At 48.4% G+C, this 12,789-nt stretch overlaps 1 protein-coding gene across 1 annotated transcript in view; it reads right to left on the bottom strand.

Moving 5' to 3' along the window:
- Positions 1-12,321, bottom strand: part of GPC1 (glypican 1) — a 216,201-nt gene extending 203,880 nt beyond the window's left edge. The window contains exon 1 of the mRNA XM_074153481.1: positions 12,165-12,321. Within this exon, the coding sequence (XP_074009582.1) occupies positions 12,165-12,321 (157 nt within the window). The remainder of the gene's footprint in view (positions 1-12,164) is intronic.
- Positions 12,322-12,789: the final 468 nt, after the last annotated feature.

The raw sequence follows: 12,789 nt of genomic DNA, 5'->3' as shown, positions 1-12,789 counted from the left end.
ATGTAGTGATAGGATGAGCGGTAATGGTTTTAAATTGAAAGAGGAGAGATTTAGACTAGATACTAGAAAGACATTCTTTCCTGTGAGGGTGGTGAGACACTGGAACAGGTTGCCCAGAGAAGCTGTGGATGCCAGATCCCTGGAGGTGTTCAAGGCCAGGCTGGATGGGGCTTTGAGCAACCTGGTTTAGTAGAAGGTGTCCCTGCCCAGGGCAGGGGGTTGGAACTCTATGATCTTTAAGGTCCCTTCCAACTCTAACCATTCTGTGATTCTTCTAGACTTCTCAATGCTGACCAAACCCAGATTTCACAGATTCCCCTTGTACATCACATATCCTGACACCCTAACCATCTTGTGGCCTGTATCTTGGTCGCTCCAGTATAGCCATACCTTTCCTTTACGGGGTAGCCCGAAATTGGACATCATGCTCCAGATGCAGTCTCACAATCACTGAACAGAAGGGTATAAGGCATTCCACACTCTTTTTTTTTTTTAAATACAGCATGCAAATAGTTCATTTTCTTTAATCAATTATTGTACTTCTATGTATTTCAACTACACAAATTCTGCATCCCTCCATTTACAGAACAAGAAAAGAACATTGTTTTTCCACACCACTTCTGGAAGTTTGCTGTTGCAGGGGTCTCAGTATCCGCAGGCACACCGGGCTCTGGGAGCAACCACTGCTCCCATAAAGAATAGTGGAAAGGGGCATTTCAGGTGTCTCTATCTCTAGCTGACAAAAAGGATAGCCAGATCAGCCCGAGTGACGTAACATGCTCAGAATACACCAGTGATAGCAGGATAACACAAGACCATGTTGCTGGATACACACACATCAGCAGATATATTTAGGAATTTAAGTCCTAAACCCTGTCACAGAGTGTATTGGTAACTGAAAAATATTTAATTTATGACTGTGACAGGAGATTGCTTCAGTGCAACACAAACAGTGGCAGCAGTGTTACTTATTAAGACAAAACTCAAGCCCCCAGACAGCTGATCCCAGATAGTGGGAGAAATGATACTGCATTTAAACAGAGTGGCTTTCTTTCCTGGTTTACAATTGAAATGTGCCCTGTGTCAGAAGGCATTTCCTCTCTGTTTATTTTAACAAGAGCAAAGTCACAGCTTAAGCTTTGCTTATTTATATTTGCTGGCACCTGTGAAGATTTACCAATGAAAATTTCATTTTAATTAGTTCTGCAAAAGTGCTATCAACATTTGTTTTAGGTTTCCCCTGAATGTATTGTCCTACAGAGCAGCGAAATCAGTCCACTTGGCAACAGGCAGCCACCCTGATACAAAAGGCATCTGCACAGGAATGGAGATATCTGGGGCTTTAAGAGATCCCACAACTGAACAGCGCAGTACCCATGGATATGGCAGAGCAAACTGTCCTCCACCTTCATCTTGGGAGGCTGCTGCACGTCTGAGCTCAGGCAGGGCAATCTCCTCCCGCAGGGCCAGTGGCACAAGGGAGCAGCTGTGGGAGCAGCCCCTCCACGGCTGGGGCTGAACCAGCAGCGCCAGGAAGAAGCAGGCCCTCAAAATCCCCTTTCCTGAGCTACCACCCCAGGTACGGACACTCACACACACACACATATATATAAAAATAAATAAAACCCACGAGTCGCTTCCAGTTTCTTGGCAATAAACCATAACCTCTCTTATACAACAGCAGCGGTCAGCTTTTCAAAAAGACATAGCTGTATGCTCCATCGCTTTCAAACACCAAGTTGTTCTGGATGCCAATGTCACCTTTATGCCAACACTAAGAGTAAAGCAATGGAGCTCCAGCTTTGGACCAGGATGAGTCATTCTTCCATTTGTGGACACATTTAAAGCCACACCAATGACTCCTTACGCATTGCGAGAGCAAAGGTGCATGCTACATCAAAGTATAGGCACTGCATCATACCCAAGAGAGGACTTACCCAGTTGCACGGCAGGTGTGTGTGTGAGAACACAGGGCACATGGCCAGACAATGCCCCCACCCTACACAAGCCCAGCGTAGATCCACCATGCGCCTGCAGAAGTTGGTATTTTGGACACAGAAGAGACCTCCCAAAAGTCATGGAACCAAGCACTTATGTTGGAAAAGACCGTTGAGATTATTGAGTCCAACTGTTAATCTAACACTGCCAAGTCCACCACTAAACCACGTCCCCAAGTGCGACACCAACATGTCTTTTGAATACCTCCCGGGATGGCGACTCAACCACTCAACCACTGGGCAGCCTGTTCCAGGGCTTGACAACCCTTTCAGTGCAGAAATTTCTCCTAATATCCAATCTAAACCTCCCCTGCCACAACTGGACACTGTTTCCTCTTGTCCTATTGATTGTTACCTGGCAAAATGAGACCGACCCCACCTCAATACCATCTCCTTTCAGGTAGTTGTAGAGAGCGATAGTCAACACAGCAAGGAGCGGCTGGGAAACTTCATGGAGAGAGAAGCAAAGAGTGGGCCACCAGTGTGCCACATGCTTGAGGCTGGGTATCAGTTACCTAAACAAACCCTTTTCTAGCATGATTTGGGTCACTTCTCATACTCCGCAACTAGTCAAGTAAAATACTTGCCAGGTAAACCTAAAGAGCAATTTACAGCACTCTGCTTTGCTCTCCCACACCTAATTCCAACCCTCCACATCACCATTCTGACCACCTTGCTTTAACGTGCCTAATAAGTGGCATCATGTATTATTACCCCACGTAAACTCCAGCACACAGAAGAACTGAAGCCACACTTTCCACATCCAAACTTTTTCTGCCTCTTAATTACCTCTGTGCAGAAAAGATAATTAAGCTATTGTTTACTATTAACTGATCAAATAAAATCAAATACAACTCCCCAAGACACGGCGAGTCCAGCAGATACCGTTCTAAATCAACTTAATGCAAAGCCTAGAAAAGAGGACAAAAGCACAAACTCAGCCGGGCAGACACAACGTAGTACCTGATCACCACCACGAGGACAGGACCTCCAGGGCAGCGCTGAGGAACAAGGGGATCAAGGAGGTTTCCTTGCTCTTGAGCTCTGTGTGGGGACTCCGCTACCTGGTACGTTACAGACACCCATGCAGATATTTGTGTATCATCGTATCGCTTTTTGCACATCTGAGCTCAGATTCATTTTGGGAACACGCTAGTGGCAGATGAAAGGCAAGAAGTGGAGCACTTCTCTGACCTCCCCAGGCACTTCCCAATCTCTCCTCCACTCCAACCTCCATCCCCTCCACCTCCCCCCTCCAAAGCACAAGCAGTTGGGATGTTGCTACATCCTACCACCATCAGACAGGATGGGGCACAGGCCCTGGGGAGCCTGCGGCTGAGTCAGTGGGACTTCTACCCACGGGTTCCCACTATTGTGCAGCCCTTCCTCAAATTCACAGCAGATGAGTCCCTAGCTATGGTTTGGCCTTAGAGAGCCTCTCTAATAAAAATACCAGCCTCCTCAACATGGAAGCCTCTGTGAGACCTCCCACAAATGAAAGGGGAGCGAGAGGCGTTGGGTTTTTTTTTGCCGGGCTTCTTTGGTATTCTGTCACAAAGCCAAACAGATGTTTGTAAAATCTAAACTGGTTATACAACTGTTTTAAACTCATGCAGCTGTGCACAGCGAGCAACTGCATCGGGGGAAGAAGACCACTGCGCTCTTTTAAGGCGCTCTTACATCCAGGGACTAGAGTTTAATAAACCCAGCTTCCCATGAGCTATTCAAGCTCTCACATTCCAATTTAGTGTTTATGGTAGAGGAAACTGCTGAAAAGAGCAAAGTGAAGTGGCTTTTCCAGCTTCATGGCGAAACTCTGCACCCAGATGCAGACTAGGACCCAGACCTCCCTCCTGCCAAGCCCCCGTGGTAATTACAGCTCCCGATTTCCACCATTCAGCTTATCTGGAGAGACGGCTGGAGTGGACAAGAGGCGCTAATACAGCAGCCCTGCTTTGCCGCTCAGAGAGAATTCACCCTACGCTGTGTTTGGCCCTCACTTCAGGATCAATTACACAATCAAATCACTGCAAACTTGACTGCAACAACATGGACTGAGAGCAAAAGAGACCGAAGTAGCCTCCTTTTATCTGTATTTTTAAGAGAGTACCATTAATTTCTGACAGTGCTTTTATTATATTTTTATTTATGAACAAAATTTACAACTAGAAGAACTTCTAACATATTCATATTTTAGAAATATGCCCGTCTGCTCCAGCTAAAAGGCAAGAGACTTGTGTAAAGCTGGTGGAAACACTCCAACTGAATTATACAGTATAGTTTTACAATCCTATAAAATACCAATTTTTTGCAAGCCAAAACTATTTGTCATAGAGTATTTGCATTTTAGTCATATAAAAGACTGACTGTCTGCGTAAGTACTATCGTGTTGCTCCCCGAACCCACAGTAAAACTTTTTTGTTGTTGTTTTCTTCTTTTTTTAATACTTCAGAAGAACGCATGGCAATTTAAAAAAATGTTTTACTCGTGTTGCTAGCATCGGAGTTCATAACAGCTGCGTAATTCTGTACTTTTGATTCATGCCGCGCTGTATACGAAAAGGCACAAAAAATTAAATTAGTTTTATAATCTCTGTACAGTCAACACAACTGTGATTAATGTATTTTTCTAAAACTCAGAACTAGAGCGTTGTGAGTAACTGTCACAGCACACTCTGCTTATTCAAATCGTAAGAAAGAAAAAGAAAAAGTAAGTTTTCTGTATCTGAAGAATTCCAAGTAAAAGGGGAACACGTTACTGGGCAGAAGTGACTGGCCCAGCTCACAGCTCTGTCACGCACAGACAAGCATTTTAAGTGCCTGCAGTCTAAAGCTTCATTATTTTTTGCAGAATGATCTGGCAACAGAAGTAACCTGATTCCCTGGGAATCAAATGTTACTTAAAGACGGGTTTCACCTGTCAGGGATATAACATATTCTGAGGAGCGGAGTCCCAGGGTATATACACAACACAGGAGAGGGGAGTCTGTCCTTCATGGGTAAGAGGGGAAAAAAGGAAATTTTCCGCTTTCACTGAGTTTTGAATTGTATTTATTTTTGGTAACTTTGAGGGGAAATATCCTAATGCAATGGCAACTACAGGAACTTTGCACAAAAAACGATGGAATAACCTTCAAGTGACTGCTGTGAGAGTTCCTGCAAGCTTTGGGGTCTCCATTCCCTGGGTCTCTCCCCATCACGGTGGGGCAGCCATCCCCACAGCTGTCAGGAAGACAGCTTCACAATCCTCCTTGCACAGACAGGAGAGCAAGAATGTGATTTTTTCTAGGGAGATTTAGAGACAAAGAGTCTCTGTACGGACTTGCCACCCAAGCAGGTGGTGTCTCTGCCCCACCAAGCTGCCCCCTGAACCTCTCCTTCCTTCTCACAGCTGAGCCTGGTAGCAAGTTCTTGGAGAAGCACTGGAAAAGATGTCCCAACGCTGACCTAACTCGTACAGGTGGAAACAAGGAGGGACTTGCTTGGGATTTTCAGAAAGACTCAATCTATGCAGAAAGCCCAGAAGGGGCAGATGAAAGTCAGCATCAAGCGCTCCTCCCCAGCTTTACTGTCACGCGACCAGAAGTAGAATGTCCAACTCCTTTCTGAACTAACGCTCGACTAAGGAGATGCTCTTCCACAGGAAAAATCGAAAAGGTGACTCTACATGCTTGAGACACGCCTGCTGCAGTGCAGAACGCTCAGGGGGATACAGCAGGACCTCTGCACTTCTGCAGGGCAGTCGGAGCCATCTTGGAAGCTGCTTGCTTGAAGGGAAGCAAGGAATCCCATTTGGAGGTAACGAATGCCCAGTTACAGAAATGAGACAGAGCTGGCAGGGCCAGCTGTACTCCAGAGCATCACGCTGTCTTGATGTTGTCCCCTCTGTCAGGCTGCCTGCCTGCTAGATGTACACAAAAGCACCTCATGGGACAAGGAAAGAAACCCAATATATGGAAATATGTTGCTATCAGCAGGGGCCAAGGCAGCAAAACAGAAACTAAAGCTGTTTTCCCCAAGGAAGCCTGCAGATTTCCACAGAATTGGGATGTCTTGTTTCCCTGGTTTTCACTGAATTTACTGAATTTCACTGAATTTTTAGAGTTGGAAGGGACCATAGAGATCATCTAGTCCAACTCCCCTGCTGAAGCAGGATTGCCCAGAGCATGTCAGAGCATGTTACTCAGGACTGCATCCAGGCGGGTCTTGAAAATCTCCAGAGAAGGGGACTCCACGACCTCCCTGGGCAGCCCGTTCCAGGGCTCTGTCACCCTCACCGCGAAGTTTTTTCTCATATTTGAGTGGAAGCTCCTATGTTCCAACTTGTGCCCGTTGCCCCTTGTCCTGTCACCGGGAACCACTGAAAAGAGTCTGGCTCCATCCTCCTTCAACCCACCCTTTAGATACTTATAAGCATTGATAAGCATTTCCCCTGAAATTCCCAGCCAGTATTTCCAGCTGAAGGCTGAAAGCCCATACAGAAGTTGTCCCTGCGCCAGTGACACCTGCTAACCCCCCCTCACCTGCCCTGCTCCTCGCTTCCATGATCCTGCAAAACAAGGAACACTCTGGCCCCGGCCACTCGGTGCCGGGACCACCGCAGGCAGCGGGGTCGGGGTTACTGCCCAAACCAACAACTCTGCGAGGCCGGGGCCAGCCTTTCATCCTGCCTTGGCTTCCCACACTGCGCCTAATGCAATTTGTATGCTGCAATAAAATTAGATGATCGTGTCCCCCCCACCCCTTCCCCAGTCCGACGGGCAGCGGTGGTGGGGTGCAGAGCCCGTGCTCAGCTGCTGCTGATGGGCTGATGCTCCACGGCCTCTGTTTTCAGTTATCATGGTTGTGACCTGCGAGGGAAATAAAACCTCTCGCTCTAAATAGACATTTTTGATAATGAAGTTAGCAGCTCCCTCCCCGCCTTTGGTTAAGTCAAAGCACACTTAATTATTGAAGTTACCCAGAGGAGTATATCTATCCGGTCCCCTCAATGTGAGGCAATTGTCCTGAAAGCGATAGAACATTAAACCAACTGTTTCACAATCCCTGCCAAAAGCCAGGTATCTCCTATCAAACCCACCTGGTGCATCCAGAGACTGACTGACACGTGTTCTTAAACAGAGCAGGGCGAGAACAACAAAAGGAGAGATGAGGCGAGCTCCTTGGTCTCACACGGTGGTGGTGGTGGTGGGCGTCTCCAGCTAGACACGCAGGCACATTTCTTTTTTTTGAAGAGAAAATACCAGGTTTTTGCTTCACCAACAAAAGGAGCTGTTGAAACAGTTTTGTCAGGCACAGCTGATAAGGATAATTACGTGGTGAGAGCTTAGTCACCCATATCACGGCGACAGAAAGGAAGATTCTCTGAAAAATAATGTCAACACCACAAAACTTTAAAGGATATGGAAGCCTAAGGCGTTCCAGATGTCAGAGATGGCTCAGGTGAGCAGGGGGTGTGCGAGGGCACAGGCTGGCCGGGTCGGTCCCGTAACTAACCGCCAGAGGGAGCCCATTTTTCTCCATAAATCTCAGTTTCCTAATAGTTTAGTAGGCACGCATTCTGCGGTCACAAATTAACAAAACAATCACAATGTGTAAAATATGCAAATTTCTATGTATATTTTAAGTTAAACAGAAATGGAGATGCACAGTTCAGGCACGGCCTCCTCCAACATTCGCACCAATACGCTTGCCAGATGGAGGAAAAGGCGCAATTCCCTGTGTTTCGCCTCATCAGAAATAGCACTCTAAACCGAGCAGGCTACAAAGGCCATTCCAATTTGCTCCTAACAAATTCATTAGCATAAAGGGCTTGATTATTGCATGTGGGAGTTCCCACCCGCCTTGAGGAACTACAACCCAAATACAACCACCACCTCAAAAAGTGCTGGAGCAACAGAGTGTCCCCTTTCAATTAACTGGTAAAGACCTCTCCTTGGGAGTGGAGGAGCCCCCGATTCTCTTTTTCATACCACAGATGCAGGTTTCCCCATCTTTGCATTTATGCCTTTTGTACCGCAACTGCCAGAAGTTAAAATGCCCTCCAATAATGGGTTTCATCACCCCCTTCATACTCTGAGAGTCTTGTCACATCCCAGCCTGTAGCCAGACCTGTTCTTTACGTAGCTGACGCTCCTCCAAATGGCTCTAGCACATACACTTGTCAATGTTTTCATTACAAAATCAAATTATGCAGCCTAAAAGAAGCAAAAGATTAAAAAAAAAAAATAGTTCTGACTCCTTTCAGCTAAGGAACCAGGGAAGCATACGTGTGAGATGCATGACCGGATGAGCAGCAATATGGCCTGGCAAAGTCCAGCTGGCTTTATTCTGTGCCCTCCTCTTCTTTCGCTGTGTTACACCCATCGCCCGTGTCAACAGGCTCAACCTAGCAGCGAGCCAAGTCTACGAAGGATTAATCTCGGGGATAAACAAACCCAAACAGTGAGCAAGTACATCCATGTCCAATCACAGCTCTCAAGTCTTCTCCAGTACGTGAGAGAACTATCTCTGCTCGAGACACCGGGCTGGGGAGCAGTCACCCATCCAACATCAGTAATCCTATGCCACTCTATCAAGCCAGCAGAGAAAACCGGGTATCTTCCCCAAACACAATATATTCTGCCGTAGAGGCTCACTCTCTTCCGTCACAAACCACGCTGCGAGCCCGAGAAGACCAGTCCTTAGCACCGGCACTAAGAAGCACACCAAGAGCAGGGCGTCTTTCTCCCTCCCTCACCAGAGTAGGGGACCCATGACAGGGCGGTGGTGCCTGGGTAGCAAGAACATGGGAAAGTAGGAACTGAGGCTTGCTACCTCCAGACGACTCAAGGGGAAACAGAAGACCTGGAAGCTCTCAAACCCTTTGCCCGTATTTTTTAGCGATCCCAGAAAGGAGGAGTGGGTCACCCAGTGAGTGGGAGCTCTCTCCAACATAAAGGAAAACTTTGCTTAAGTTAGTACGTCTTATGGAAGCAAGTGTCGTAACTTTCCCAAACTCAAGGAGTCAGGAGAGTTTCCCCTGGCGTTAGAAACTTTCTTCTATGCAGATCTTCACCCGAGACTCTGGGTGCACGTCTGTCCGCCAGGATTACTAACACGAGCAGACACTTCTTTCATGTTTGGGAGTTTTGCCATTGACTTCAAAGCAGTGAGATATAACACCTCGCGTATTCCCTAAACACACTTAATAACAGCACCCGACACATTTAAAGTGCGCAGACATGTTAAAGGCATGGTACGACGTTAGCAAAAAACCAGGAACCCCTGCTGAGGTGGCTCATGAGAAATCTGGTAAGCCAAGAGTCTATCCCTGAATCAGATGCTTATCTATTAGCCAGCTAATAACTGTGCGACTGCTTCTCTAACTGATCTGTTCAGTAATAGGAAGGGACTACTTTCTGCTGAGCTGTGGAGACTTTATATTACTCATAATCCTCTTAAATCATAACAAGGAATACAGATTAGAAGGTGCAAAGCGTGCAGTAAGTGTTCTAAAACCAACATAAACAGAGCCATCTCAGCCTGAGTCAGAGCCTGCATCATGGGAGCTCACTAAACTCCTTTTCAAGTCAAGTTCTGGGGGTGCGAGCAGCCTGTGGTTTGGCTGCTGGTGCCAGGCTGGTGTGATGGCAACACACACCAAGCAGCGCCTGGAGCCAGTTCAAAGCAGCCGGGAGCATGGCAGCATCGCTTGGGGGACAAGGCTGAGAGAAATGAGTCTTCCCCTTTGCTTCAGGGCAAGCAACGGAAAGAGAAGGAACAGCAAGATCCCCTTGGAGAAAGCGAAGGGCTTTCCCCTCCAGAGGGCTTGGAAATAAGACAAAAACATGGTACTTGGGGTAGCTCTTGAACCTCTGACGACATGGAGAAGGCCACCATCAGGAAACCTCAGCACAGGTCCAACTGGAGCCACCACTGAAGCGTCCTCATCAGCGTTTCCTAACTTAGCCTAAAGTTGTCATCGTACGTGGATGTGTATGCGTTTACAGGTGTCAATCGGCTGTGACCCGACAAGACTCCACACAGAGTACAACCCCTGTGGTCAGCAAGCTGAAGAAATGCTGCTGAAACCAGCCTTAAGCGGTGGTTGAGTATTTCAACAAAACATGGAATTATAAGCTGCGCGATCCTGTACTTACTACCTACGGGGATACTGCGGGAGGGTCTCAGGAGTCTTCTCTTTGGAGACAACAAAACTGGTGTCAACTTCTGCCCTAACCCGCACAACCGCTAAAAAGCACACAGGATACACACCACTATCCTTTATTGGGAACATTTCTGAGGTTATTATTAACATACATCAGTGTTTTAACTGTACTGGGTAAGTACTACAGCAACAGAAAGGGCATTCCTGAATATGCATCAGTCAGAAGGTATGCACGATAATTACCAATGAAAATCATTAAGTCCGTTAGCTGCTTTAAATACTGGGCTAATAATATCAGCAGCAAGTTTACGTGTGGGACCTTCTTCCCCCAAGCACTTCTTCGTATGCCTTTCCATGTGGTATTCCTCAAGTTTTTATAGCATTTATCTGTAGAGTTTCCCTGTTTACAGTAACAGCCAGAGATGCCCAGTTTGATACTATCATTTTAACTGCTGTTACTTAGGGCTGCCAGCGTCCACGCTCGCAGCAACAAACAGCAGGGAGCAAAACTCCTGGTTCCTACAAATCTTTGTGTCCTCTGTCGCTTTTTGAACCTCAGCAATTTGTAGAGGTTTTACTCGCTGCTAACCTGCCATAGGCGACACTCGGAACCCCAACTCCCGCGATGCTGAAGGACTGCCCCTGTAGTACTACCCCCGCGCACAGGGCTGTAGCCACCTCCACCAGTATTTGTAAACACTTGGTCTTCTAAGAACTTTCCACTTGAAATACGGCTGTTAATGCATTTGCATTTGTAATAATTAGACGCAAATATATAAAAAGCCACTTTCTTGCTCAAGTGAATTACTATTCTGTTAATAGTGATGTTCAAAAGATTTTGAAATTCCCACTGTTTAACTTCAAGGACTGCTCATTTTAGTTTGGAAATTTACTCTTGGTTGCAACTTGACAAAGCAAGTATTAATTTGTTCACGTTTATGAGACATTTATATGGTTCAGCCTTTCCCATTCACGGGTCAGATAACGAATTGGTTTCCCTGGAAAACTGCACAATGAAATATTCAACATAAGGCATTCTGTAGCTTAGATGTGAACTACAAACTGCAATTTTACTGGGATGTCCCTGTAGGTTGCCTTTGGCACGTACGCCTGCATGTTTTATGCTTTGTCTGAAGGAGGAAGCTCCTGCAAGTGAGGAGAAAGCTCTCGGATATGGGTCACAAGTTGGTGTAACCCAACTTAGATGAGAATTAAAAAAAAATAATAAATACAATACTTCAACATGTTTTCCCTAAGCTTTCAGGAATAAAGGAGGAAGAAAAAAAAAAAAACAAAACCAAACACCAAGCAACCCAACATAAACCAGACCTTGAATATTCTTTGGTATTTCAGAGATTTTCTGCAAAGAGGAGGGAATCAACCAAGATTTGTCCACAACCAGAACGAAGGCGAGAGGACACACTCTAATATAGGTTGCTCAGGTTTCCTCTATGCTTCCACACTTGACACAGGGTCATTTTACTCCTGCTTCATTTCTAACAACTGACAAATACCGTTTACTGGTTTGTTTCCCGTCCAAAAGAAGATTAAGAAAAACCAATTTTTCTGTCTCATAACCTCGTGGCGTTTTCAGCTCCGACACCAAAATCCATTACAGTCCCATTATCCTGATTTCTGAACCAAAAGCCTGAAACCGTTTCAGTTGCATTCAAGAGAGAGGAAACAAGACAATGAAAAAAAAAGAAGCCAGCCGCCACCGAACACTTGGTGCCATCACCCCCTCTCTCCCAGCTTCCTTCCCATCGCCACCGCTGGAGAGAGACCCCTTCCAGCCCGGGCAGCAGCTAGGAGGGGTGCTGCACAGGGAGAGGGGGGGTGCCCGCCCCCCGGGGACACCTCTGGGGTCCGACTCCTCGCCGCCCACGACCCGAGACAAAACTCCGGCGGGCGGGTCGCGGGCGCACCCCCAGACCGGGGCACCCCCAGACCGGGGCGGGCGGGGGCGAGGGGGGGATGGGGGTACCGCGCTTTCTGCCGCCTCCCCTCCGCGGGACTCACCGGAGATCTCCGCCTGGGGCACGCCGCTGAGGCTGAAGCCCTTGGCCCCATACAGCTGCCGGACCTCGGCGCAGCTTCTCGCCTTGCTGCCGCTGTCACCGCGAGCCGGGGCGGAGGCGACACACAGCAGCCAAAATCCCCACGGGAAGAAACGCATCCTTCTCCGCTGGCCCCGCCACCTGCCGTGCGAAGGGCAAAGCCAAGGTCCCGCGGCGGGGAGGCGGCCCGGGGTTCCCCCCCCGGGGGGCGGCGCGGCGTCCGGCTGCGGGGCGCGGCCCCCCCCCTCCGCGGGCAGCCCCGGCGGGACGGCGCGGAGCGGGCGAGGGCGGCGGGCGGGGAAGGATCCCCGGGAGCCAGGCGCTGCCCGCGGGGAAGGCAGCGGGGAGTTCAATCCGGACGCCGCCGCGGCTGGGCGGAGGGGGCGGGGGGGGGGGGAACAGAGATCCAAGTTTGGCCGGGCCGCTGTAAAGCCCCGGAGCGTGACCGCGTAGAGGGGGCTTTTGTTCTTAGCGCGGCTGCATCCCCGGGCGGTCCCGCCGCGATGCTGCCGGCTGCGGCGCCGCCGGGGCGGGAGGGGGAGCGGGGCCGGGCTGGGCTCGGCGGGTCGCCCGGTTCGCGGGTCGCT

This window comes from Numenius arquata, chromosome 9 (assembly GCF_964106895.1).
Source record: "Numenius arquata chromosome 9, bNumArq3.hap1.1, whole genome shotgun sequence".
NCBI lineage: Eukaryota > Metazoa > Chordata > Aves > Charadriiformes > Scolopacidae > Numenius > Numenius arquata.
This window is presented reverse-complemented; position numbering and strand designations above follow the sequence as displayed.